Here is a 25,760-nt window from a genome sequence, read left to right as displayed (position 1 = left end):
TTGACTAGGAATGATAAGGCTTGAGAGTCCCCCTGCTGACACCTCCTGACTCCATTTTAGTCAGGGCTCCATTGACTGCTAACTCAGTCACCATTTGACCAACATCTCAACATTTCCTTCACTTTCAGTCGATGGCAGCAAACATTCTAATCTTTACTTTGATGATGGTAACCTATTTTTTTTCTTTAAATTCCATGTGACTTCATACCTTTTCTTTTCTATTTTTTTTTTTTTTTTCCTCTATGGGGCTTATTTCAATAAACTGAATATCCTCCATTCTGTGTGGGGCAAGCCCAGGCTGCTCCATGATGGGTCACTTTGGCAGAAAGACTTTTTTGACTTAAAAACCAATCAAAATCCAGCAGATGCAGCAAAACTCTTTTCCACCCACCTCACTACCTAAAAAGAATTTAGAGAGAGAACCTACCCTAGGATGACAGCTATCACCATAGGTAACTACATTATGATACAACCAGGTTTGAGAAACAGGGAGGAAACTAATTAGGCTTGTTTGAGGAAAGTTCTCTATAGCCTATTGTTTCTGAGTGGCCCAGAGAATATTACTTATCAAGTATTTCTCTTTTTCTTCTTCCTGTGAATTGCATTTCTTCCCTTGGAGTTCCCAGACTTCTACCTTGTTCTTTTTCCTCATTCTTCTCTTTTCCTCAAAGACATATATACCTTACTTTGCCAGTCTTTGCAACTTTTCTGTCTGTGTGGAGTCTCCATATGTATGGTTTAATTTTGATTTTTCGGTTTATCTCATGTCAATTTGATTTTTATTTTTATTTATTTTTTTTAAAGATTTTATTTATTTATTTGAAAGACAGAGATCACAAGTAGGCAGAGAGGCAGGCAGAGAGAGAGAGAGAGGGAACCAGGCTTCCTGCGGAGCAGGGAGCCCGATGCGGGGCTCGATCCCAGGACCCGGAGATCATGACCCGAGCTGAAGGCAGCAGCCCAAACCACTGAGCCACCCAGGCGCCCCCAATTTGATTTTTAGTCAACAGAGAGAACGTTCTCTTACGGTCCAGTTCATGCTTTTGTATAACCTTCAACCAATATTTAGCTCCTATTTTATACAATCAGTGTTAAGGAAGAAAAAGAAACAGAAAGACAGGGCTCAGCATCTATGTTCTCAGAGAAAATAGGAGACACTTAGTACCACATCCTCAAAGTACCACATCAGAGGGTTAGTGAGGATTAACTCACTGACATGTTCCTAACACAACACCATGGATCCCACGTGTATGTACCCAGTAAAAGCTTAAGAAATATTGCATTAATGTTGTATGCACATTATTTTCCAAATACAGACTTTCTTAGACTATAGCTATTGTAACATACATCTAATTCGCTGACCTATACTCTACCTTATAGCTTGTCTAAATATAGCTTCTTTGAGATTTCAACAGACCTCTGATGTGAGGGCAACCAGGATCACAATGTTTCCACAGGCAACTGTGGCTTCTAGAGTGGCTTCTAGTCCATTATCATCAGTCCTAGGACTCCAGGTGGGAGAAGTATTAAGCTACTGTCCCATATTGCACTGGCCCCTCCAGTATCCTGTGCCAGATTCTACATGAACTGGTAAATATCACAGGTCCTCTGTGTGTATGAGACAAGAACAACAACAAATATTTCACAAACATTGTAGTCTTTGGATCTTGTTCTGATATACTCTGTGAAGAACACTAGATTTACTCTGCACAGAATTCAGATGTACCACAGATGCTTTGTGTGTAGGACTCATTAAGGTTGCCATTCTGTGCATGCAAAAGCTGAGGGGCCAACACTTTCACAGAAACAATATCACACATAGATCGTCTCTGAGATAACAGCTACAACCCCAAGCATGCTTGTCCTTGGGGGCACCTTTGTAACTTTTTATACCCTCTCTGCCATCATTGTTATTCTTCTCTTTTTCATTAGACTATGTGGGGGAAGTAAACAACTCAGCCTTAATCAATGCATGTTTCTCAAATGCCAGCCCTTTTCTAAACAGTGTTTGCCAGAGCTTCATGTATGTACAAATCAGTTGGGATTTCCATTAGAAACTGATTCGGTGGCTCCATACTCATATTTCCTGAATCACTAGGTCTGGATGAAACACATTAATTTTTTTTTCTTTAGGTTTTTTTTGAAGATTTTATTTACTCATGTTCTAACTCTCACTTGCTCACTCTGTCTCAAATAAATAAACAAAATCTCTAAGAAAGGGATACCTGGGTACTTCAATTGGTTAAGCAATTGACTTTGGCTCAGGTCATGGTCCCAGGGTCCTGAGATTGAGCCCCACATAGGACTCCCTGTTCAGTGGGGAGCTGCATCTCCCTCTCCTACTCTGCCTGCCTGTGCTCTCATGCTCTATCAAATAAATAAATAAAAATCTTTTAAAACAAAAGAAACCTTTTTTAAAAAGATTTTATTTAATTTATTTGAGAGAGAGCACATGCATGCATGTGTGTACACCAGTTGGGGAGGGGCAGAGGGAGTGGGAAAAGCAGACTCCCCACAGAGCATGGAGCCACACATGGTCTTGAGCCCAGGACTCTGATATCATGGCCTGTCCCGAAGTCAGACAGTTAACCAAATGAGCTACTCAAGCATCCCTAATTTGTATTTTTAACAACCATGGAAGTGACTGTTCACAGACTGCATCTCCTGTAGCACTGAGCTAGAAAAAGCAGAGTACACCTGAATCCCTATACCCCACCATCCTGTGTCAACACAAATACTGCTATTCCCAGTGAAGATTACTAGCACCTCCAATAAAGATAATTTCTACTGATCTCCTTACTGGGACTCAGTAAGGCAGTGGTGTGTGAGGAAGGCTGTTTGCGATAAATAGTATGTGCTCATGCATAAAAAGAATGTTTATTGAGCAGCTACTATATGCTCCAGGTATATGATGTCTGGGTGTGTGACTACAGGATGCACTGGGCCCAGGACACTGGGCTGGGACTCTTACAGACATTATATAAATTAATCTTTCTAAAGCCCTGGGAATTGGGTTCCTTATACTCATTTATTTCCAGGAGGATTTGGATGCTGGCATATCACCCTGGGAGTAGAATTTCCTTCTTTCTTATACACTATCAGTAATCTTAAAAGTAAAGTTGGACGTGATGGCACATATAGAGAGAGCAGACTGGGAGAGAGAAAGAGTGGATTAGAGGCTCTGAGGGAAATTGGATGCATCAATCATTTGCATTCGTGTACTTAGTTTTAATGTATAGACTATGACTGGACATCCCAGGAATGGAAGGTGGGATGGTAAGTGTCATCTTGGAAGTATTGTTTTAACTAGAAAGGCAAAACTGACCACCAAATTGTAAGTATTGTATTCTCTTTTATCAGAGTCTGAACCTCAGGACAGTGGGAATGCCAGCTCGGGCCCCTCAGGAGAGGTACCCACCATAAACTCTATTCTCAGAGCTGTTCTGAGAAGGAAGGAGCAGGGATTGGCAGTGGAGCCATGGAGAGCAGTTTTGTGGTCTGAGGTCATTTTCCACAGAATCTGAACTGATAAATCTCTGTTAGGCGCTGGCAGTCACCTTTAGCCAGAGGGACTATTCCCAATGGAAATTCTTGGGCAACTGAGCTCTGTGTTTACAATATTAGGGCCTAAAATAGGAAACAGAAATCGAGGGGTGACAAAGGTCCACTGGAGAGGTGGGAATGATGGGCGCCTTATGCATTCACATTGCACAGAGTGATGGTGGATGTCCAGCCCCTGATCCCCACCTGCTCTGGGGTCCTCTGAATTATGGCAGGTGCCTGACTCAGGACCTTGAAGGGTTCAGCTCGTTCCCTATCTGTGCCTGTGTGATGTGTTGATACCAGGAGAGGCAGAAACCAGAGAGGCTATCAAAAACTCTGGGTGTAATAACAATGTTGGTCAGCTGACAGACTGGTCTGTCCATAGACTCAGGCCCCAGCTTGCCTGAACTGTGAACTCAGATGTCCTGGCTTGGTTGAGATGATACTGGAGGTGGGTCCTCTGAGACCCGAGCAGGTGAAGGGAGGAACACTTGACTGCAGGTTTGGCCTTGAGAGGAGCTGTGTGTGTCACAAGTCCTTTGTGTGCATGGGCAGCATTTGGTGGAAACTTCTCTGCCCAGGAGCAGTGAGGAGTCATTACCAAGGGTGAAGGATGGGGAACCTGAGAATAGAGTCACACTGCTGTGTCATGCACATGTGCAAAAATGGGCAGAGCAGGACAGGGACACATGTAACACTGAGTCCACTTGCAATGTGGGCAAGATGTTTTGGCCACTTGAAGGTCTGAATTGCAGTGGGCTTGGCTGGGTTTTCTGTTTAGGATCCAACAAGGTCAAAATCAAGATTTTATGAGGGACTGGACTTTCTATGCAGCCTCTAGCAGGGACTCTACCTCCAGGGTTATTTCTTGTTGATAACATTCATCTCCTCCTGTTGACACATGCCTTCTCCAATGTCACCCCTTGTCCACAGTATCCCCAAAGAAGAGAGAAAATATTGACTCTCATGGTTGACTCACAATTTTACCTGTGGTCCTTTACTGTATATTCCATCGAAAAGCTTCCCGAGTGTTTTATAAACGTAAGGTTATTGCCTCATGGGCTGAAATTAGAAACCGTTGACAATTGTGAATCAAATGCAAATCAGGGAATTAATGAGGAGGAGAAGGAATTAGTGACCTCCAATAGAACTCCTGGAATTCCATCACACCTGCTCCACCCCTCTCCACCCTCTACCTCTAACCCCCATGGGGGCCTGAATCTCTCATGACCTGCAGATATCCAGGAACCCTAGCACTGTCCCTCCAAATGACCCTTCTAGGCTTTCTCATGCTCTTCCTCATTCATCTTGTGCATTTTAGACCTAGAAACCAATAAACCCTTCTTCACCTCATTCTAGAACCCACAGTCCAAACTCCCCTCCATTGTCCCTGAATCCTCCATTGTTTCCTCCTCCTCCTTTATCATTTATCGCCCTCCCGCCACAACATCATTTTAACAACTTCAGACCAGTTATTGTGCCTTTTATGTCTACTGCCCTCAATATCTCAGCCCTCCTTTCTCAGGATTCCTCAGTTTCCTCATGACCCCACACCCATTATACCCAACCCTACACTCCTGACTTTCCCATGGACCCTTGAGCCTACTGATGCCCACTGCTCTCACAGCTGTGAAGATCCCCTCCACCCACATTAAATACCTCTGTCCATTATGTTCCCTAGGCATCAGCCTTTTTCCCGGCACTCATCTCTGGTTAGAGCACGAACACCTCAGGCCTCCATTCACCAGCAACTATCCCTCTTCCACCGCTATGCTCTTTAACCCTTCCTAGGCAATAAGGTTGGCATGCCTTTTACCCAACCTTGCTTTTTAACTCCCTTTTGCCAATCAATTCATCACCTATTATTCTCTTCTTTCCCAAGATTTCCTTCACCCTCTTATTCCCACAACACACATATGCCTCATATCCTAAATATCCCTGCATACTACTCCCCAAACCTTAAAACTTGTAGTGCACTTTAACCCCTCCATGACATTTAAGTCCCCAGTGCCTTTCTGCCCTGTTGTGGGTTACATCCTGTGCCTTAGATAAATATGCTCATCTTAATCCCCAGTACTGTAATTGTAATCCTGTTGGGCAATAGGATGTTTGCAGACGTAAAGCTAAAATGAGTTCATATGGGTTCAGGTAAACCTGAATTCAATGACTGCTGTCCTAATGAGAAGAGGGAAGGTTAGGCACACACAGAACACTGTGAGATGATCAAGAAAAAGACAGAGGTGCATCTACTACCGAGGAAGATCAAGGATAGCTGGCAGTCCCCAGGAGTTAGAAAGAGGAAAGACTCAATTCTTGAGATGAAGTGTGGCTCTGCCAACAGCTTGACTCCAAGAACCTAAGAGCTCTCAGATGTGAGACAGAATTTTTGGAGTTGTTTAGCCACTCAGTTGTGCTAATTTGTTACAGCAGCCCTAGAAATCTAACACAGGTCCTGTCTTCCCTTCTCCTGTGGCTCTGTTACCCTAAGCCCCCAGACTCTGTGCACTCCATTTATTCCCATGCCCCTCATTTTTATCCCACTGTATCACTCCTTGTCTTCCTGCCACACACCTTGACCTTAAGTGGTACTGCTCCTTATTCTTTCCATGGCACATGTTGTGAATATGGTCCCTGTGGAGCTTTTCTGAGTTGGAAGGAGTATACAGAGTGGAAAGAGCCTTGGTTTTCAGGCATCCAGAGTACCATCCTTGACCCCGTTTTTCCATATGCAAACACTTCCTGGAGATACACTCTCTCATGTGAATAAATGAGATTTATGAGCCCCAGAGTGTCTCTATGAGCTTATGTCATAGAGATAAGGAAGGCTGTTTCATTATGAGTGTGTGCTGCTGGAGGAATCTGTAAGTGTTGTCTCTGCTTCTGCACGGGTACCTGTGAACGTGGGACTCAATGTGTGAGTAGGGAAGGGACTGTGTGTGAGTATATGTGATCATGTATTTGAATGTCTGAGTGTGTAGACGTGGTAACTGTATGTATAGAATGTGCATTGCCCCCAGTTATGGCTCTAACCCATCCCCTGGTGATTGCGGTTGCATAGGGAAGGAGATGGGTCAGTTGTGGATTGATTTCCTTGAAATATCAAAGGATTGTGTCAGTTTTCATACTTGTTCAATAATTAGGAAATGAATGCTTATTACAAAATTGAAAAAGTAAGAACCATGGTAACCATTCAGTGCTCAGTGCTCTTCAATTAGAAATGACATCACTGATATTTTTTTAAATAGTGCAATCTGCTTATTAAACGTTCTTTTCCTGGTCTCTTTGTTGTAAGAAGCTCTCTTAAAACATTTGTGGTCTTCATGGATTTTGTTCTCTTTAGAATTGTTATTAATCCTGGGATCAATATTGTGAGATTCTATTTTCCTGCCAAGTGTCGTTAATCTTTACTTTGCAAACTGATTTTCACTCATGCAAATTAACTTAATAGAAATTACTATTAGAAGGGCTGGGTGGCTCAGTTAAGCATCTGCCTTTGGCTCACCTCAGGGTACCAGGGTCCTGGGATGGAGTCCCACACCAGGATCCCTGCTCAGCAGGGAGTCTACTTCTCCCCTCCTTCTTCCTCTCCCTTAGCTGGTGCTAACTCTCTCTCTCTCTGACAAATACATAAATAAAATCTTAAGGAAAAAAAATGAAATTATTGTCATTTCATTTTAATTCTTCCATCACTGAATCTATCAAGTTCTTTGATTGCTTTTTTCTGCTTATGAATTAGGCACAACTTCGTGGTCTGAAGATTAAGGAGGAGCTGAAATTACATTTCCAGAATTTCTCAGGGAAACATAAAATCCAGTGAAATCCTCAAGCTTGGTGCCCATCCCTCATGGGTCAGACTTGAGCATGTTCTTCTGTCTCTCATATAACAGCGTTTTTGCTCTCCAGGGATGTTGAAAAAGAAACACTTTTAACAGTATTAACACTGGTTGCAAGTGTATGACCTCATAACAGAAACTTACAATTGGTAATTGGAAACTGAGAAAACTATTTTAAAAAATATTCTCACCTACAGGGGTGCCTGGGTGGCAGTCAGTTAAGTGTCTGCCTTTGGCTCAGGTCATGATCCCAGGGTCCTGGGATTGAGCCCTGCATTGGGCTCCCTGCTCAGTGGGAAGCCTGCTTCTCCCTCTCCCACTCCCCCTGCTTGTGTTCTCTTTCTCGCTCTCTCGCTCTCTCTCTCTCTGTGAAATAAATAAATAAATAAATAAATCTTAAAAAAAAAATCTCACTTCCACCAACCACCAAACTCACATTTAAACAGGATCATAGGGACGTCAGGGTGGCTCATTTGGTTAAGCTGCTGCCTTCTGCTCAGGTCATGATCCCGGTGTCCTGGGATCCAGTCCCACATTGGGCTCCTTGCTCAGTGGGGAGCCTGCTTCTCTCTCTGACTCTGCCTGCTTGTGCTCGCTCTCTCTCACTCTCTGACAAATAAATAAGTAAATAAAATATTTTTTCCAAAAATAAACAGGATCATAAATGTATTATTATGTATCCCATATATATATACACAATTTTGTCTTTATTATATATATCATTATATATATTCTATGTCATCTTATACATATATAAATGAAATGTATATAATTTATATAAATATTTATAAATATATGTAAATATTTAGAAAATGACATAGATCAGTAGGTCGAAGTGAGCTATTTTCTTGAATGCTTAATATCCTGAATCAGCTTACAATGTGATTACAGAGAGTGGTATTAACATAATTCTGAAGAGAGGAGGAATATCCTTAATCTTCAGACCACGAAGTTGTGCCTAATTCATAAGCAGAAAAAAGCAATCAAAGAACTTGATAGATTCAGTGATGGAAGAATTAAAATGAAATGACAATGATGTATTTATCATCTACTCCAAATTGACTGACTACTTCATTATAAACTTGTTCACACTGAAGACTAGGCTGGTGAACCACTAAAAGTCATAATACCAATATGGTCAATTGATACAATCCCTAAATAAAGGAAAAGAATTACCTTTTCTAGATCCCCCCAATTATGCCTTTATCCAAGACTGTGTGTATATAAACTTTTCATGTACACTGGATAAAAGACTAGCAAGTACATCTTTTTTGCCCTCCACATTTAAGTTCATAGGTGCCCATGTTCACATGAATTTAAATATACTAAGGTTCCTCCAAAACTTCGCATTTTCAAATGAATACCATCTCACCAGGATCCATTGTGCAAGGCTTCTAAGTGACCATTTCTCTGCGGCTTCAAACAGAATTTGCCATCCAGCTGGACCACAGCCTATTATCCCATGGGTCCATAGTTTTCTTCCGTTTCTTGAATGACCATCTCATATGTGCATCCTTGTGGATAACCCTGTCCTAAATTCCCACTTGTCACATTGAAATTTACACACTCTAATATATGTCTATAATCTGCTGTTTGTTTTAGCACCTAACAATTCATTAGCACATAGACTCTGAACTTTTCCAATGTAAACATTAATCATTTGATTTCTACAAGGCCACGATAAATTCATGGCTTTTCCTTTACAAATGCTACTATAGGTTACTTTTAGTTATTGGGACAAAGCTCAGTCTGTCTTGGTCACTGCTTGCCTGTACTGTGTTGAATAATAGAGCTTAAGACATGGTGGGAGATGAATGAGTGTAAACATTTTAACATTGTTAAAACATGGAATTTACATCTCTAATTATATTAAGGGACTTGAATTCCTTATCCAGCCACAACAGAGCCCGGATAGACTGGAGTCATTGCTCATGAGAAGAAAGGGACAGACAGGTGGGAAACATGCAGCAGATAGTGCAGAGATGTTCCCCATCAAAAAGTTGGGGTTAGGAACAAGAGCACTGCACCCCTGAAGACAGAGGCAAGGGTGTTCAATGACACAAAGGTGCCCAGCATGACAAGGATGTTCTGGGTGACTGTGGTCTGCTGGGAGGGTCTGGGGAAAACCCAATTTCTACAAATGTGCTGGATCCCTGCTTCTTCTGCCTGGGCAGCATGGAAAGCAGGGAGCCACTGGCCCAGATCATGAGCCCCAAAGGTGAAACACCAGGGAGTAACAGCCATGTGCAAATCTTGGCACTGTGAGTTCTTCTTGAAATGTAGCAGAACAGTGTCCAAAATCTTCTTCTTCATGATGGGTTTACTACTCAAATTGCCAGCCACACACATAGGAAAAATCACATTGATTAGTATATATAGCACCCAATAAAGGAACACACTGAACTCAATGTACTCAGGAGATTTCACTTGGAGTTCTGCCCACCTGGAGTTCCAGGGACTGAGCATAATCACCTGAAAGACACTCGGGAGGCAGGTGGTGCCAAGAGACACACCCCTGCCCACGCTGTGAAGCTAGAACACAGTTTGTATTCAAAATCATTGAGGGACGCCTGGGTGGCTCAGTGGGTTAAAACCTCTGTCTTTGGCTCGGGTCATGATTTCAGGGTCCTGAGATCAAGACCCACATCAGGCTCTCTGCTCAGCAGAGAGCCTGCTTCCCCCTCTCTCTCTGCCTCCTTGTGATCTCTGTCTGTCAAGTAAATAAAAAAAATCTTAAAAAAAAATCTTTGAGAATGTCTTTTGGTGCCAAGCCTGCCATTGCCTGCCTGACTCCTTTAGAAAAATGTTAAGTAAGAAGTGCCTATGGTCACGTGTTTGAGAATCACATCTGTGGACCTTACCTGTGCTCAAGGGAGTGAAAAAGAAGGTATAATGATGAAGAAGAAAGAACTTCTTCAGGTTTCCAACTATACCCTGTAATAAAAAAATGTTATGCCTGTTGTCAAGTGTTTACAGGCTATCCTACTGGCTTCCAGATGACTGTGGTTCATCTTTGTTGCCTGAGATCCATGGAAATATGAGGCAGGCATTCAATGGAGCATAGCAGCTGAAAGTCAATAGGTAGCAGTTCTTACTAGTTCCTACTCAAAGAAAATTACAAAAATATACTTCCTTTTCTTAAAAGGCTTCCAATGTTCAACCATAATACCCTTGAAATTGGAATGTGCATGAAACACTGAAAAGAACAATGTACATGTGTTACTTTTTTTTTAATTTATTTTTTTCATGCGTTACTTTTTAAAAATCTTCATGACTCTGTAATATGGGCCCATACAGAGTTTTAATTTGTAGAGGAAAATGATACAGACACACAATTTTAAAAACTTAAAAAAATTTTAAATCTGAAAAAAAAATTTAGCCAGTTTTTAAAGTTTTAGAATTTTTTTTAAAACAAAACAACAATAAGCACTTTATTGAAGAATGATGGATTAGTTTGCAAAAGGCTTATGATCTTTTGATGTAGAAATTTTTTTTAATTTTTTATTTTTTATAAACATATATTTTTATCCCCAGGGGTACAGGTCTGTGAATCACCAGGTTTACAAACTTCACAGCAGTCACCACAGCACATACCCTCCCCAATGTCCATAATCCCACCCCCTTCTCCCAACTCCCCTCCCCCCAGCAACCCTCAGTTTGTTTTGTGAGATTAAGAGTCACTTATGGTTTGTCTCCCTCCCAATTCCATCTTGTTTCATTGATAAAGTTTTAGAATTTTAAACTTCACATATTTATATGTGAAAATGCACATACAGCTTACGGACAGAGTGCTGTATTGTAGCAGGCAGTGCTTTAACTATTGTGCTGCAGGAATAAATCCTGATGGCTGGGTTTTCAACTAATTTAGATCTCTGCTTAGCTTTGTCTCTTATACCTTGACATTTTAAATTCATATTTTTTTACTTTGTTTTCACAATATTCTTAGGTATAAATACTCTACAGGTCGGTATGAAGTATGGAGAAATCTTGGGGTTTTTATTATGTTAGATGAACTATTGCAGTATAATAGGAAAAGGAATCTACCCCAGGACAACTTGGATTTCCTGAGAACAGAATGACTTATTAGACAAACTCATCTTTGTGTGTGCCAGTGTCCAAGCACGATGTGAGACATCACAGTACGTCCAGAGTATTTGCGTTATGAAACAATCCATGTGATGCCGCCACTGTGAAACGTCAACCTTTGACCCAGTTTTGGGTAGAAATGAAGTTATAGGTATTATCAGACCACCTTTTTCTCCATTCACACCAGTGTAAAATGAAACTGTTATCGATACAGTGAGATGTGTGAAGTCTTGTGCGTGGTGGAAAGTTGGGGGAAATGCATGCTGAGCTTGCGCTTGGTACTAAAATCTTTTTTATGAAGAAGAGAAAATATCACAAAGTGCATTTGAGCCAAATAGCTGCTCTGTGAAACCCACGATGTGAGGCTTTTTTGAATACCTCTTACTTCCTTACATCAACGGTTTCTTGATAATCAGAAAACGGATGTAGAGTAGGGATGGTTTCAAAGTCTCCCTTACACGCATCCTGACCCATAGTTAGAGAAAAATATTTCTATTTTTGAAACTTTCACTCAGAGGCTGTTCTTTTTACAACTTGAAACCCTTTACCTCTCTTCCTCTGAGGTGTCCTTCACAGTGGGCTTCTTCTCATTGACTGGTTTCCTTACTTGCTTGTTCTACTGAAGGCTGACTCTTTGAATATTTCTCCCGTATTACAGAATCTTGTGTCAGTTCTCACTTCTTTGTCTTAGGGCTGTGTATATGCCCTGAACAATTCTCACCATGAAGGAATGACCTAAAGATCGAGAAGGTTAGCTTTGGGGGTGTTTCAGTTTTGACACCAAGATTCCTTTTGGAGTTGGCAGTCAGGTTCTGGATATCAAAGAGGAGGGACAGCCTGTAGCGCTTAGTAAGCATAGGATATTGGGCTACTCGGTTTAGACTGGGATTAAAGATAATGCAATGTAATCCAGATGGGGTCAATGACCCCAGTAAAGGGCAAAGTCCTGAAAAATACAGAGTACTTAGCTCCGCCAGAATTTGAAAAGCTCACTAGAGGATGAACAAGAGCATTGCTGAATTCTGAATACCAAAAAAAAGTGTTATAGGGAATTGAATAAATCATTCCATACCCTGACATCAGTTCTTACTGACACTGCCTTTAAAAGCGTATGACAGGAGCACTGGGTGGCTCAGTGGGTTAAGCCTCTGCCTTCAGCTCAGGTCATGGCCTCAGGGTCCTGGGATTCAGTCCTACATCAGGTTCTCTGCTCAGCAGGGAGCCTGGGTCCTTCTCTCTCTCTGCCTGCCTCTCTGCCTACTTGTAATCTTTGTCTGTCAAATAAATAAGTAAAATCTTTTTTTTAATATTCTATTTATTTATTTGAGAGAGAGACAGTGAGAGAGAGAATGAGCGAGGAGAAGGTCAGAGAGAGAAGCAGACTCCCCATGGAGCTGGGAGCCCCTTGCGGGACTCGATCCCAGGACTCTAGGATCATGACCTGAGCTGAAAGCAGTCGCGTAACCAACTGAGCCACCCAGGTGCCCCAATAAGTAAATTCTTAAAAAAAAAAAAAAAGATTTAGAAAAAAGAAAAGAAAGAAAAATAAGGTTCAGGGTACCTGAATGGCTCCTGGGGTTAAGTATCTGCCTTCAGCTCAGGTCCTGATCTCAGGATCCTGGGTTTGACCCTCACATCAGGCTCCCTGCCTAGTCGGGAGCCTGCTTCACCCCCTTCCTCTGCCTGCTGCTCTGCCTAGCTGTGATTCTTGTCAAATAAATAAATGGAATATTAAAAAAAAAGAAAAGAAAAATAAGGTTCAATTGCAGAGATATTGACTTTTAATCCTATGTGATAATTAAAATATTTACTCATTGGCTAATACAAATTTTTTACTTATAACATCTAAGAAAAATGGATATGCTCTTAATTATATTGTTAAATGAAACATCCACCATAATTCTAGTTTTGTCTTTTGTGGAAGGCGTGCTTCCACATGCTTCAAATGTATGCCTGAAAATGCTGTATACTCTCATACATTTAGTCAAAATATTGTAAGATGATGTTTAACTCTTTCTAGAAATTATCTGTATTTTTTATATTTTAAATAGTTTATATTAAAGTGATATGCAAATAAATCCATACCAGTTACTAGACAGTCTATTCTGGAGAACATAGTAATTAACTGTATCTTCCAAAGGTGCTTTTCCTACTGACCTAACTCTGTCTCCAGACCGTCTTCAGATTCTCCAGCTTCAACGTCAGCTCTTCCCTGGCCTTCTAGCCTGCTGGACCTCCTTGCCGACATCAGACTTGCCTTCTGTCACACTTAGGTTAGGCAATTCATAAAGAAAGCTTTCCTTCCTTCTATATATGTAGAGATATATAGAGAAACAGAGATCTAAAGAAATATAGATATTAAAAACACAGAATTACAGATTCTGTAATTCTACTGATTCTTAAACTGACAGATTTTCACATCTCTACATTTTCTTCATCCAACATCAAAGCATTGAATGTAACTCATGTATGTGTACGTTGACAGACCTTCTTTCCTGTGTGCATTTGAAAATTGCTTTTGTATCATCACAAAACTTAAGATGCACAAGAAAGTTAAATCCTAAATTTCCGTTGAAAACTTACAAGTGTGTGTGTTTAATAAATGAATTTATGTAGTCTTCAGATATTATAATACTAAGTCTTCTTATATAGGCATGTCTTATTTGGGGTTCCTTGTAACTACCTCACACACTGGTGCAAGCACACCATAGTCAATTTTGTATTGAACTACCTCTTAAAGAGAATTCATACTCTATCACCATCCCTATCCTCTTATGCCTGTGGCTAGGAAACTAATAATTGGCTTATTTCATAGTTTTTCAGTCTCATTGAGATATAATACATATTTTAATGTGCCCTATGGTTTACATATATTGCAAAAGTTATTACCTCAGAGACTTACAAATTTTCATGTGATTAAGAATTTTTAAGAGCTATTGTCTAAGCCACTTTCAAATGTATTTTAATTCTATCCAGTATACATTGTAAATATTCCAATTATCTACTCACCTGACGATGTTCAAGGTACTTCCATTCTTTTGGCTATTATAAAGTTGCCTGATTATTTTTCACATATTTGTGAATTTTCTCATTTTGTACTTCTAATTGACTTCTAGTTTCACATCATAGTGGTTGGAAAAGGTGCTTGATATCATTTCAATCATAAACTTATTAAGACTTGTTGTGTGGTCCAACACATACTCTATACTGGAGAATGCTCCATGTGCATGTGAGAAGAATGTGTTCTCAGACACTGTTGGATACTGTTGGACGTCTGCCTGCCTCTTATCATTGATCTGATGTTCCCTTACTGATTTTTGGTCTGGATAATCTACTCATTATTGAAGGCGCAATATCGAAGTCCCCTTCTAATGTATTGCTGTTATCTTCCTCTGTTCTTGTCTGCTAATAGCTGCTTCACGTGTTATGTGCTTTTATGTTGAGTGCATAAATAATTATAAAAGTTGTATCTGCTTATTGAATTGACCCCTTTACTTTATTCTTTTTAAGGAAAAGCATTCATTTGAAAAATGTTAAAGAATACTTTAACCCACTGAGCCACCCAGGCGCCCCCTTAGAATACTTTAGATCAAACAAAATTAGTCTTTAAAAGTTAAGTGATTCCTATGTATCCAAATTTTGACAAATCAACGCAACCATGCAATGCACAAAAAGACTGTTCTTTGCTCAAGGAGCATAAAGAAATAAAGAGAAATGTCTTGGGACGCCTGGGTGGCTCAGTTTGTTGAGCCGCTGCCTTCGGCTCAGGTCATGATCCCAGCATCCTGGGATCGAGTCCCGCATCGGGCTCCTTGCTCGTCAGGGAGCCTGCTTCTCCCTCTGCCTCTGCCTGCCACTCTGTCTGCCTGTACTTGCTCTCACGTCTCTCTCTATGACAAATAAATAAATAAAATCTTAAAAAAATAAAAACTTTATAAAGAGAAATGTCTTGTCACTACAGACTCTACATGAATACACAAACCTAGTTTTTTTTTATTAAAATATTTTATTTATTTATTTGACAGACAGAGATCACAAGTAGACAGAGAGGCAGGCAGAGAGAGAGAGGGGGAAGCAGGCTACCCGCTGAGCAGAGAGCCCAATGCGGGACTCGATCCCAGGACCCTGAGATCACGACCTGAGCCAAAGGCAGTGGCTTAACCCACTGAGCCACCCAGGCGCCCAACCAAACCTACAGCTTTATTTTTTTTTTTTAAGATTTTATTGATTTATTTGACAGAGAGAGATCACAAGTAGGCAGAGAGGCAGGTAGATAAAGAAGAGGAAGCAGGCTCCCTGCTGAGCAGAGAGCCCGATGCGGGACTGGATCCCAGGACCCTGAGATCGTGACCTGAGCCAAAGGCAGTGGCTTAACCCACTGAGCCACCCAGGCACCCCAAACCTACAGTTTTAATGTGACAAATCATAACTGCTGGGCTGGCAGAAAGGAAGGGCTACTTAATATGGTGAAAGTCCCCACCACAAAACCTGAGCTCGGACAGGAGAACAAGGACCCAAGCAGGAATCTGAAAACCTTCCAGTCCTGGGCTCCCATGGACCAATGGAACCCTGACAAGCAGGCGAAATACCAAATAAGGGAAACTTGCCAAAAGACCCCTGAACTCCACTTGAGGCCCCTTAAAAAGGTCCCTTCTCCCTACCTTGAGTGTGACTTCCACCACTCTGCTTTCCAGAGTCGCAGAACCTTGCTTGAGGGTGCCCACCTCCTCCTGGTGCAACTTACCTGGCTCCCCTTCTCCTGAGCCCTGAAACTTCGCCGGAGAGTGTTTTTAATAAATCTTGCCTTGCACCCACTTTGCCTGTTGTTTATCTCACCAGAAAAAAACTTTATAATAACTACATGTATTAGCTACCTTTCTCCACAATTAAAGAAGTGAACCTTTTATATTTAGTAAATGCATGGTCATAGGTAAGCCATGCTAGAAACGTTGAAGCATCTAGAATATAAGGGTTTCTTACGGGAAGATGTACATTTCCAAAAAACCCCCACCTTGGACTAAATCCACTATCACAACTAAGGCTAAGGATGCCTATCATTTGAAACTGAATCTAAAGAAAAACTGCCCTGTTCTTCCAAAACCAAAACAATGGGGGAAGTCTTTTTTGACATTCTGCCAAAAAATACATCATTATGAATACTACACAAAGTCAGTCCGTTATGTTAAATGAGCTTTGCCATGTTTTACTACACTCTCTGGCTTAAAGTTTATTTTCACTGATTTAAGCAGAGCTAACCTGCGTTCCTTTCTATTCCATTTGCAGGGCATATTCTTTTCCACACTTGGACTTTCAGTCAGTGTTGTTAAAGCTGAAGTGATTCTCTTGAAGACTGTATATGGTTGGGTCTGGTATTTCTTTCCTTTCAGGCAATCTGTATCTTTGGATTCAAGAATTTAGGCCCTTTATATTTGAAGCAAGTATTAGTGCAAGTATGGAGTTACAGTCTGGCTGTTTAGAATTATTCATCGCTTTCTTATTCATTAGCTATCATTGTGATTTGATGATTTTAAAGAAGGGAATACTTAGATTTTTTCTTTATGTCTTCTGTATCTACTACATTGTTCTGATTTTGTCATTACCGTGGGGCTTGGAGAAGACATCTGACAGTACTCTATTTTAACTTCTTACCAGCTTAGTATTTCATATGAAAACAGTTTCAGGACTCTGGTAATTCTCTAAAAATGTGGATGTATGAGTGTATGTCATTTTACATAAGTTAGCTATTCTCTGATATCTGTCAGGATTTCTTCATTTCAAACCCATCAACTCATACTCTCTAACAATTACTATTGTGAAGACTGCCATCTTGTTTTCATTAAAAACACCAATTAGTAAAACATGTAATTGGTAATGGTCACAATTTTTTTAGTTTTAATAAATGGAGAATGATGTCCTGAACAACTACTTCATGACGATCTATATCACTGTTATAACCACAGGAGGAATATTCATTTAGATTTTCCTCATATATTGTATGTTACACAGTCTTTCATCTTCCATGGAAAATTCGATATGCATGAATCCTACATAAAGAAGAAGGGCATCTCATATCCCTGATGTAATAACAATGACCCACATACTTTCACACACTCACTAGGAATAAATGAATTTTCTGAAGAGTTCTAAGAGTAGAAACACATGAATAATTGCAAGTCACAAATCTCATATAGGGTCCACAAACACACTGAAATTATACTCATGTGAAAATCCCTTCTATCTCTTGAAGCATAATAGCACATACATTATCTAACTAATTTTGCATTAAGACTTTTTTGATATAATCTAAGAAGAGAGTGACTAGTGTACTGCTTTGTTCTGGAAATTCTATGACATTTACTGACATTTGATGTTCAACTAAATACATATCTATGGACTTTTATCTGTCAAGTTCCTTTTCTTCTCTGAACTCTCTGATGTTTCCTAAACTGTAAGAGACAGTCTTTCCTCATTCATTATGTTTGTAGAGTTTGACCCAAGACTGCATCTTGGGACACCAAGTAAGGACTGAATTCTAGTTAAAGGCTTGGCCACTGTCTTTACATATTACAGTCTTGTTCCTGGATGGTAACAATGATGTTGAGCAAGTTATGACTTCCAGCCAGAGGCCTGCCATGTTCTTTCCATTTCTAGTATTTCTCCACAGTATGAACTCTGGGATGCTGACTTAAGTGTTGAGCAGTCCAAAAGCTTTACCACATACTTCTTACACATACAAGATTTCTCTCTACTATGAATTCTGTAATGCTGGGAGAGGCTTGAGCACTAAGAAAGGGTTTGCCGTATTTTTCTATTTGTAGAATCAGCTCCACTATACATTCTTGGATAAGGAACAAGGGTTTAGCATTGCCTAAAGGTCTTGCCACATTCTTTACATGTGTATAATCACTCTCCAAATTGAATTCTCTGATGTGGAGTTAAGAGTTCAGCAGTCCTCCCAAATTCTCTCAGTCTTCAAATTTGTTAGGACTAGTTCCAGTAGGAATTCTGTGATGTTCTGTAAGGTGTGACTGCTGGATAAAGCCCTGGCCACATTCTTTACATTTCTAAGGTTTCACTCCAGTATGACTTAAGTGATGTACACAAAGGGATGCATGCCACTTAAAGGCCTTGCCACATACTTGACATTTGTAATGTTTCTTACCAGATGAATTCTCTGATGGTAAGGCCTGAATGGAACATAAAGGCCTTGCCACATTCTTCACAATTAAAACGTTTCTCTTCAGTATGAATTCTGTGGTGTTGAATAAGGTTGGATTCCTTCTTCAATGCCTTGCCACACTCTTTACATTTGTAAGGTTTCTCTCTAAAATGCATTGTGTGATGTTCAATAAGGTTTGACTGCCACCTAAAGGCCTTGCCACATTCTTCACATTTCTAAGGTTTCTCTCCAGTATGATTTCTATTATGCTGAGTAAGGTTGTATTCCCCCTTAAAGGCCTTGCTACATTCTACACATTGATAAGGTTTCTCTCCAGTATGAATTCTGTGATGTTCAGTAAGGTGTGACATCCGGTTAAAGGCCTTGCCACATTCTATATATTTCTAAGGTTTCTCTCCAGTATGAACTCTGTAATGTGTAGTAAGGCCTGACTGATGGATAAAGGCCTTCCCACACTCTTTACATTTGTAAGGTTTCTCTCTAAAATGAATTCTGCAATGCTCAAGAAGGTTTGACTGCTGCCTAAAGGCCTTGCCACATTCTTCACATTTGTAAGGTTTCTCTCCAGTATGAATTCTGTAATGTTGAATAAGTTTTGAATGCTGCCTAAAGGCCTTGCCACATTCTTCACATTTGTACGGTTTCTCACCAGTATGAATTCTGTGATGTCGAGTAAGGTTGGATTCCCCGTTAAAGGCCTTGCTACATTCTACACATTGGTAAGGTTTCTCTCCAGTATGAATTCTGTGATGTTCAGTAAGGCGTGATATCCGGTTAAAGGCCTTGCCACATTCTTGACATTGGAAAGGTTTCTCTCTAGTATGAATGCTGTTATGTTGAGTAAGGTGTGAAGAATTGCTAAAGGCCTTGCCACATTCTTGACATTGGTAAGGCTTCTCTCCAGTATGAATTCTATGATGTCGAGTAAGACTTGAGCTGTAGTTAAAGGCCTTGCCACATTCTTGACATTGGTAAGGTTTCTCTCCTGTATGAATTCTCTGATGTTGAGTAAGGTGTGAAGACTGGTTAAAGGCCTTCCCACATTCTTGACATTGGTAAGGTTTCTCTCCAGTATGAATTCTGTGATGTTGAATAAAACTTGTGCTGCGGTTAAAAGCCTTGCCACATTCTTGACATTGGTAAGGTTTCCCTCCACTATGAATTCTGTGATGGTGAGTAAGACTTGAGCTGTGCTTAAAGGCCTTCCCACATTCTTGACATTGGAAAGGTTTCTCTCCAGTATGAATTCTGTGATGGTGAGTAAGGGTTGATGGCAATTTAAAGTCTGTGCTGTATTCTTTACTTTTGTAAGGTTTCTCTCCACTACAGATTGTCTTGTGTATATGTGTCCCTAATGACTGACTAAACGTGTTCCCAGGCTTCTTATGTCTGGATGGGTTTTTTCCCATATAAATTTTTGGATGATCACTAAAACTGGAGCACTGCTTAAAATCTCTTTCACATTCATTCGGCCAATCCCTTATATGCATACTGTTAGACAAAAGGATGGATCTTTGAGAAAAGACTTCCCCACGTTTACTAAGTTTGAAATGGTTCTCTGCAAAATGAGTCCTCAGATGTTTCTTAACATTTGAGCCTTGATGAATTGTTTTCTCAGATTCACTGCCTTGAGCAATTCCCTCTCCATTGAAAATGCTCTGGGAATTTGGAAGGGTTGAGTCTTTAGTGAAGGACCTCTCAAATGGATCCCACTTAGCAGTTGTTTCTGTATGTTGAAATCTCTGAAGTTTAGAAATATTTGAATGAATGGTCAATCCAATCCTATTTTCAGAATTGTTCAAATCATTATGTTCAGCACAGGCTAGGTAACTTTCCAGATGTTCCACATTCTCCATCGATAAATATGGACATTTGAGTGTTTGAGGGGAGCTCCTGCGGACAGAAACACCCTGCCTTGCAGAACTAATGGACTTAAAAAGGAAGGTTTTACAAAGTATTTTGTATCTTTCACTATTATGGGCAGTAGTCTCCATTTGGATATATCCTTTACGATCATTATCCCAGTCTATTATTAGGTGTAACTTCTCAAGGATGCTATGTTTATATCGACCCATGGATACATCTTGAAATGAAGCTTTTTTGCATGGCTCTGGCAGGAAGCTCAGGGTGCCCTGTGAAGATACAGCTGAAAGATATTGAAAAACAGAAGTCAACTCATTCCACTTACTACTTTCAGATGAATATACTAAGGATGTCTAACATAGCAACCATAAAATCAATCAGAGAATGTCAGCACGATGGCTGAGAAGGAAGCATCAGGACTTTGTTCCTCCGTGGACACATCAATTTGCACACAACATACTGACCACACAGCTTCATAGAAAAGTCTATAATATTGTCAGGGTCTAACACAAATCACTCTCCCTCTATATCAAATAATCAGGAAAAGTAGCATATTAGAAGCCTAAAATCAGCAGAAGGAAGGAATATTTTTGAAGACTTATTTGAGACAGAGAGGGAGAGCATAAGTGAGGTGAGGGTCAAAAGGAGAGAGGCAAGTTGATTCCTTGCTGAACAGGGAGCCTGAAACAGGACTGAGTCCCAGGACCCTGAGATCATGACCTGAACAGAAGTCAAAGGCTTAAACACAAGCCATCCTGGCACCCCTGGAAGAAAGGAAGTTCAACATAAAACAAAAATGAAGAAAGTAGAATTTAGCAAGAATAGGAAAGTATCAATAGAAGGATTTAGTTTTCAAGAAAAAAAAATTAAAAACTGACAGATCTGTAACCAAATCAAGTTCAGATTGAAAGAGAAGACCAACTAATTAAGATTAGAAGAAGCAGTGTGGTAGCTACTCAGACAAAAGGTTGACTATTTCTTCAAACAATGGACAAATCTGAAGGGAAACAGAGAAAGGAAGGTATTGTGGTCTATAAAGAAGAAACTGCACTTCGGTAACCTGGGAAACTACAAAATTTAGACATGACAAATGTCCAGATTATGTGTGACAGATGCCCTAATTACTACTGTCTGTGTTCTTTTCTACAAAGCAAGTCCATAAACCTGGGTCCAGAGGCTTTTTTTTTTTTTAATTATGAAAAGTCAACAGAAGATCACAAGGTGATAAAAGAAATAGAAAAATGTGTTCCCCTCATGAGAACAAAAGAAATCCCACAAACAAACCCTCAGTTAATAAAGAACTCTTACTTGCATGGCAAAGAATTAACCATCATAAAGATGCACATGGAGAAAGGAAGAGAAAGCAGTTATGTAACTCAATGAGATCAGAAAACGGGTCATGACCAAAATGTAAACCCAAAGAGACTAAGTATAACAATCAGCCAAGCAGCAAAAGGAAGTTAAAGAACACAATGACGGAAGTTAAAAACACACCAGTGGGTCACCCACAGACTTGCTCAAGCAGAAGAAAGAATCAGACAATCTAAAGACACTTGTCTTCAAGATCAAGATCAAAGAGAAATGTCAAAAAAGACAGGGTCTGGGACTCTTAAGAGTCCTGTAAGTGGACCGATATGTACATTAAGGGGACCCCATAAAGATAGGAGAGTGAAAGGGGGCAGAGGGTTGACATGAAAAACTAAAGGCTTCGGGGTGCCTGGGTGGCTCAGTGGTTTAAGCCTCTGCCTTCGGGTCAGGTCATGATCCCAGGGTCCTGGGACTAAGCCCTGCATCGGGCTCTCTGCTCGGCAGGGAGCCTGCTTCCTCCTCTCTCTCTGCCTTCCTCTCTGCCTACTTGTCATCTCTCTTTGTCAAATAAATAAAATATTTAAAAGAAATGTAATAATTACTTTTGATTACCCCAAAAGTGCTTCTTATACAAAGAGAATATAAATTCAACAATACAGATGTAGAAATTAATGCTAGTATTGTAACAACTCACCTAGATATGCTAGAATATTCATAACCACCAGAAATATATAACATGAGTTACAAACAATATATGGGTAATATTTACATAGACAAATACAAACATAATATTATTTGGAAAGGGCATAAGCCTGATTCATATTTGAGTTACATTTGCATTGTTCAAAAGTGTTGAAAACTGTCTTCCTATTAAAAAAATATAGATTAAAAAAAAAAACACAACTAACTAATTTTGTGGAAAATCCTACACAAAAGGAAACACATTATTATGGAATAGGCAAAACCAAAATAAGCCCAATTTTAACTAAAAAAATCTACAGAATAAAATATATGAATGATTTTAAAGGCAACCTTCTACAGAACTATAATTTTAATTCTGTATATCCATAGAAAAAGGCATTTTCAATTTTGAATTATGTTCACTCACAGTAAAACTGTAAGGAATCTCCATTAAAATCAATCATGAATAGGTGTAATGAAAAATATTATGAATAAGGACTTAAGTGCCATCAAAATATGTGATCTGCTACTGATATACTCCTCTTCTTACACAGAATTCAAGGTTATAATCAATTTTTTAGAGCAAAGCAGAGAAGCAAGTAACTTCCCTTTCTAAATAAGCAAATGCCATCAAAGTTGTAAAATATGCAGACAATCATTTTATAAGAATGTATTAAATGGATTAAATCCAGATACATTCTGAGTAAAATAGTTAAAAAAAAAAAAAAAAGCCTTACAATTGGGGCGCAAGGGTGGCTCAGTGGGCTAAAGCCTCTACTTTTGGCTCAGGTCATGATCCCAGGATCCCTGCGACCTAGCCCCGCATGGGGCTCTTTGCTCAGCAGGGAGCCTGCTTCCCTTCCTCTCTCTCTGCCTGCCTCTCTGCCTACTTGTGATCTCTGTCTGTCAAATAAATAATAAATAAAATCTTAAAATTAAAAAAAAAGACTTATGATTAATTGTCCCTGAACTAAAATTCCATTTATGAACAGAACATTTTTTTTTATTTTTTTATTTTTTTTTTTTTGACAGAGAGAGATCACAAGTAGGCAGAGAGGCAGGCAGAGAGAGAGGAGGAAGCAGGCTCCCTGCTGAGCAGAGAGCCCGATGCGGGACTCGATCCCAGGACCCTGAGATCATGACCTGAGCCGAAGGCAGTGGCTTAACCCACTGAGCCACCCAGGCGTCCCCAGAACATTTTTTTCAATGTGGGAAATTTACTATCTACATCACTTCTTATAAACCACATGCCCATGTCATATCAGGACTTTTGATCTTATAAGTAAAGATGAGTCTCATAGACAACTAATAAGAAAGTGAAAACATATGACAAAGTCACAGGAACCTCTTATTTTGAAGCAAAATTATAAAATGATGCAATTACTAATAAGCTAAGAATTGAGACTTTATTTCAGGCTATGGGTTCTAAAAGTTCTGAATCTCCTATAATATTACTTTGTGTAGGAAATCTAGCAAATAAATAGAGACATTACATTAGTTCACCACTGGGGAATGGAACACATGGAACGGAAACTTCTCCTTACTACAAAGAGAATTTGAAGTGAAATAATTATATTGTCTAATCTTAGGGAAATGCTTTGTTATCCTATAAACTGACTGAGACTCAGTTTTATATGTTTAAGATTAAAGCCTCCATAACATTGGAAAGCAGAAGCCAGAAACCAGGTGGTGTCTATCTCCAGTGTTCTGGGGATTTCCACACCAATCCCCAGTATGCCTACCACTACTCAGGCTCACGTTCTCACATAAAGCAAATGTGCGATGTAGAACGTAGAAGAGATTCAGCATAAAGACACTCAGAAATAGAGAGATTATCCCAAGACTCTCAAAGCAATGGAAGAGCTCTCAGATTATGGAGACCCAACCACTCCCAGGAGAGTCTCCTGGTCCTCCCTGTGGACATGATAGACCATCACTGGAGCTGAAGCAGAATCCTTAGAGAAAATTAAAGCATGATGATGTTGGCTCAGAGAAGTCCCTCTGGGAGAGACAGAGACATAAGACGGGGCTTCTCCAACTGATTTTCAATCAAGCAGAGCTACTAGTATCACATTTGAAGGTTTACCTTCCTCCTTCAGACTTGGACTTCACCTCTGTCATCTGCTTCATCCATCCCACCTACCTGGATTAAAGACCACTGTCTTCTTTCTCTTCATATCCCAAGGGTCCTTCTTTTGCTCCAAAAAGGAGACCAAATCAGGCTTTGACACAATGAGACCTGTTTAATAGAGAAACCGAATATACATATTGCTGGAGAGTCTTTCAATCCACAATGCGCTTAGCAGAGAAGAGAGAACATTGCAGAATTCTAAAAGATGATATGCCAAACACTGTTGACCAGCAGCCCCTGCAGAACATGAAGGACTTTCAAATAGTCACATCCTAACTTGCGCTTCTAAGTACTGCTGAGACAATAATAAGGAGTGAAAATTGAATTTTAAATGCAGACAGTACCATTTTCTGCAACGCCAGGCTTTCAACAGCCACTAATCTACAGAAATGATGTTACCTGAAGGAAGGGGAGGCTAAAGCTGAAAAGCAATCATCAGGATTTTGACTACACCTACCAATCCTTACTTGTGTTCCTTAATGCAGTGATCTGATCTCTAGTTATGCAAAGAGGAATAATTCAAGAGACAGTCTTCAAAGGAGAATGAAACCCTGAGTGTGGGTCTGGGAAATCTGCAAGGAGTCATTCTCACCCAAGAAGAGCAGGTGTCTATAGTTCTCCAACATCACGTCCCTGTACAGTTGCCGCTGAGTGTGGGTCAGGCATCCCCACTCCTCCTCGGAGAATTCGATGGCCACATCCCTGAAGGCCAGCTGTCCCTGCAATAAATATCACAGTCACCAAATGCCACTGATACAGTTCACAGTGGGCCATAAGATCAAAGAGGGAGAGTTAGTGTCTCCAGCTAGACTCCAACACCTGTCCTTCACTACTTACCTGACTATCCCCACCAAATTTTATCCCACATTTGACTTAACCTTTTCTTTTCACCTTATCCTTTTTTTAAATTTTTTTAAATTTTTATTTATTTATTTAATTTCTTTTCAGTACTCCAGAATTCATTCTTTATGCACCACACCCAGTGCTCCATACAATACGTGCACTCCTTAATATCTAACATCAGGCTCACTCAACCTCCCACCCCTCGCTCCTCCAAAACCCTCAGATTGTTTTTCAGAGTCCAGTCTCTCATGGTTCGTCTCCCCTGCTAATTTCCCCCAACTCCTTTCTCCCC

General features: G+C 40.1%; 1 protein-coding gene across 3 annotated transcripts in view; it reads right to left on the bottom strand.

Annotated features, from left to right (window-relative positions):
• Positions 1 to 18,934: 18,934 nt before the first annotated feature.
• The window catches only part of LOC309852744 (uncharacterized protein), a 100,493-nt gene continuing 93,667 nt past the window's right edge, over positions 18,935 to 25,760 (bottom strand). Inside the window, exons 3-5 of one of the 3 annotated variants that reach the window (XM_082709946.1) lie at positions 25,218 to 25,344; positions 24,638 to 24,733; positions 18,935 to 20,788 (exon numbers count right to left, since the gene is read on the bottom strand). In XM_082709946.1, the coding sequence (XP_082566072.1) occupies positions 19,026 to 20,788; positions 24,638 to 24,733; positions 25,218 to 25,344 (1,986 nt within the window). In that variant the 3' untranslated portion in view covers positions 18,935 to 19,025. The remainder of the gene's footprint in view (positions 20,789 to 24,637; positions 24,734 to 25,217; positions 25,345 to 25,760) is intronic. The other 2 variants (XM_082709947.1, XM_082709945.1) reach the window with 2 other exon arrangements.

Source organism: Mustela nivalis (assembly GCF_964662115.1).
Source record: "Mustela nivalis genome assembly, chromosome: 18".
In the NCBI taxonomy this organism is placed as follows: Eukaryota; Metazoa; Chordata; class Mammalia; order Carnivora; family Mustelidae; genus Mustela; species Mustela nivalis.
Note: the sequence above shows the minus strand (reverse complement) of the source record. Positions and strands in the feature narration are given on the sequence as shown.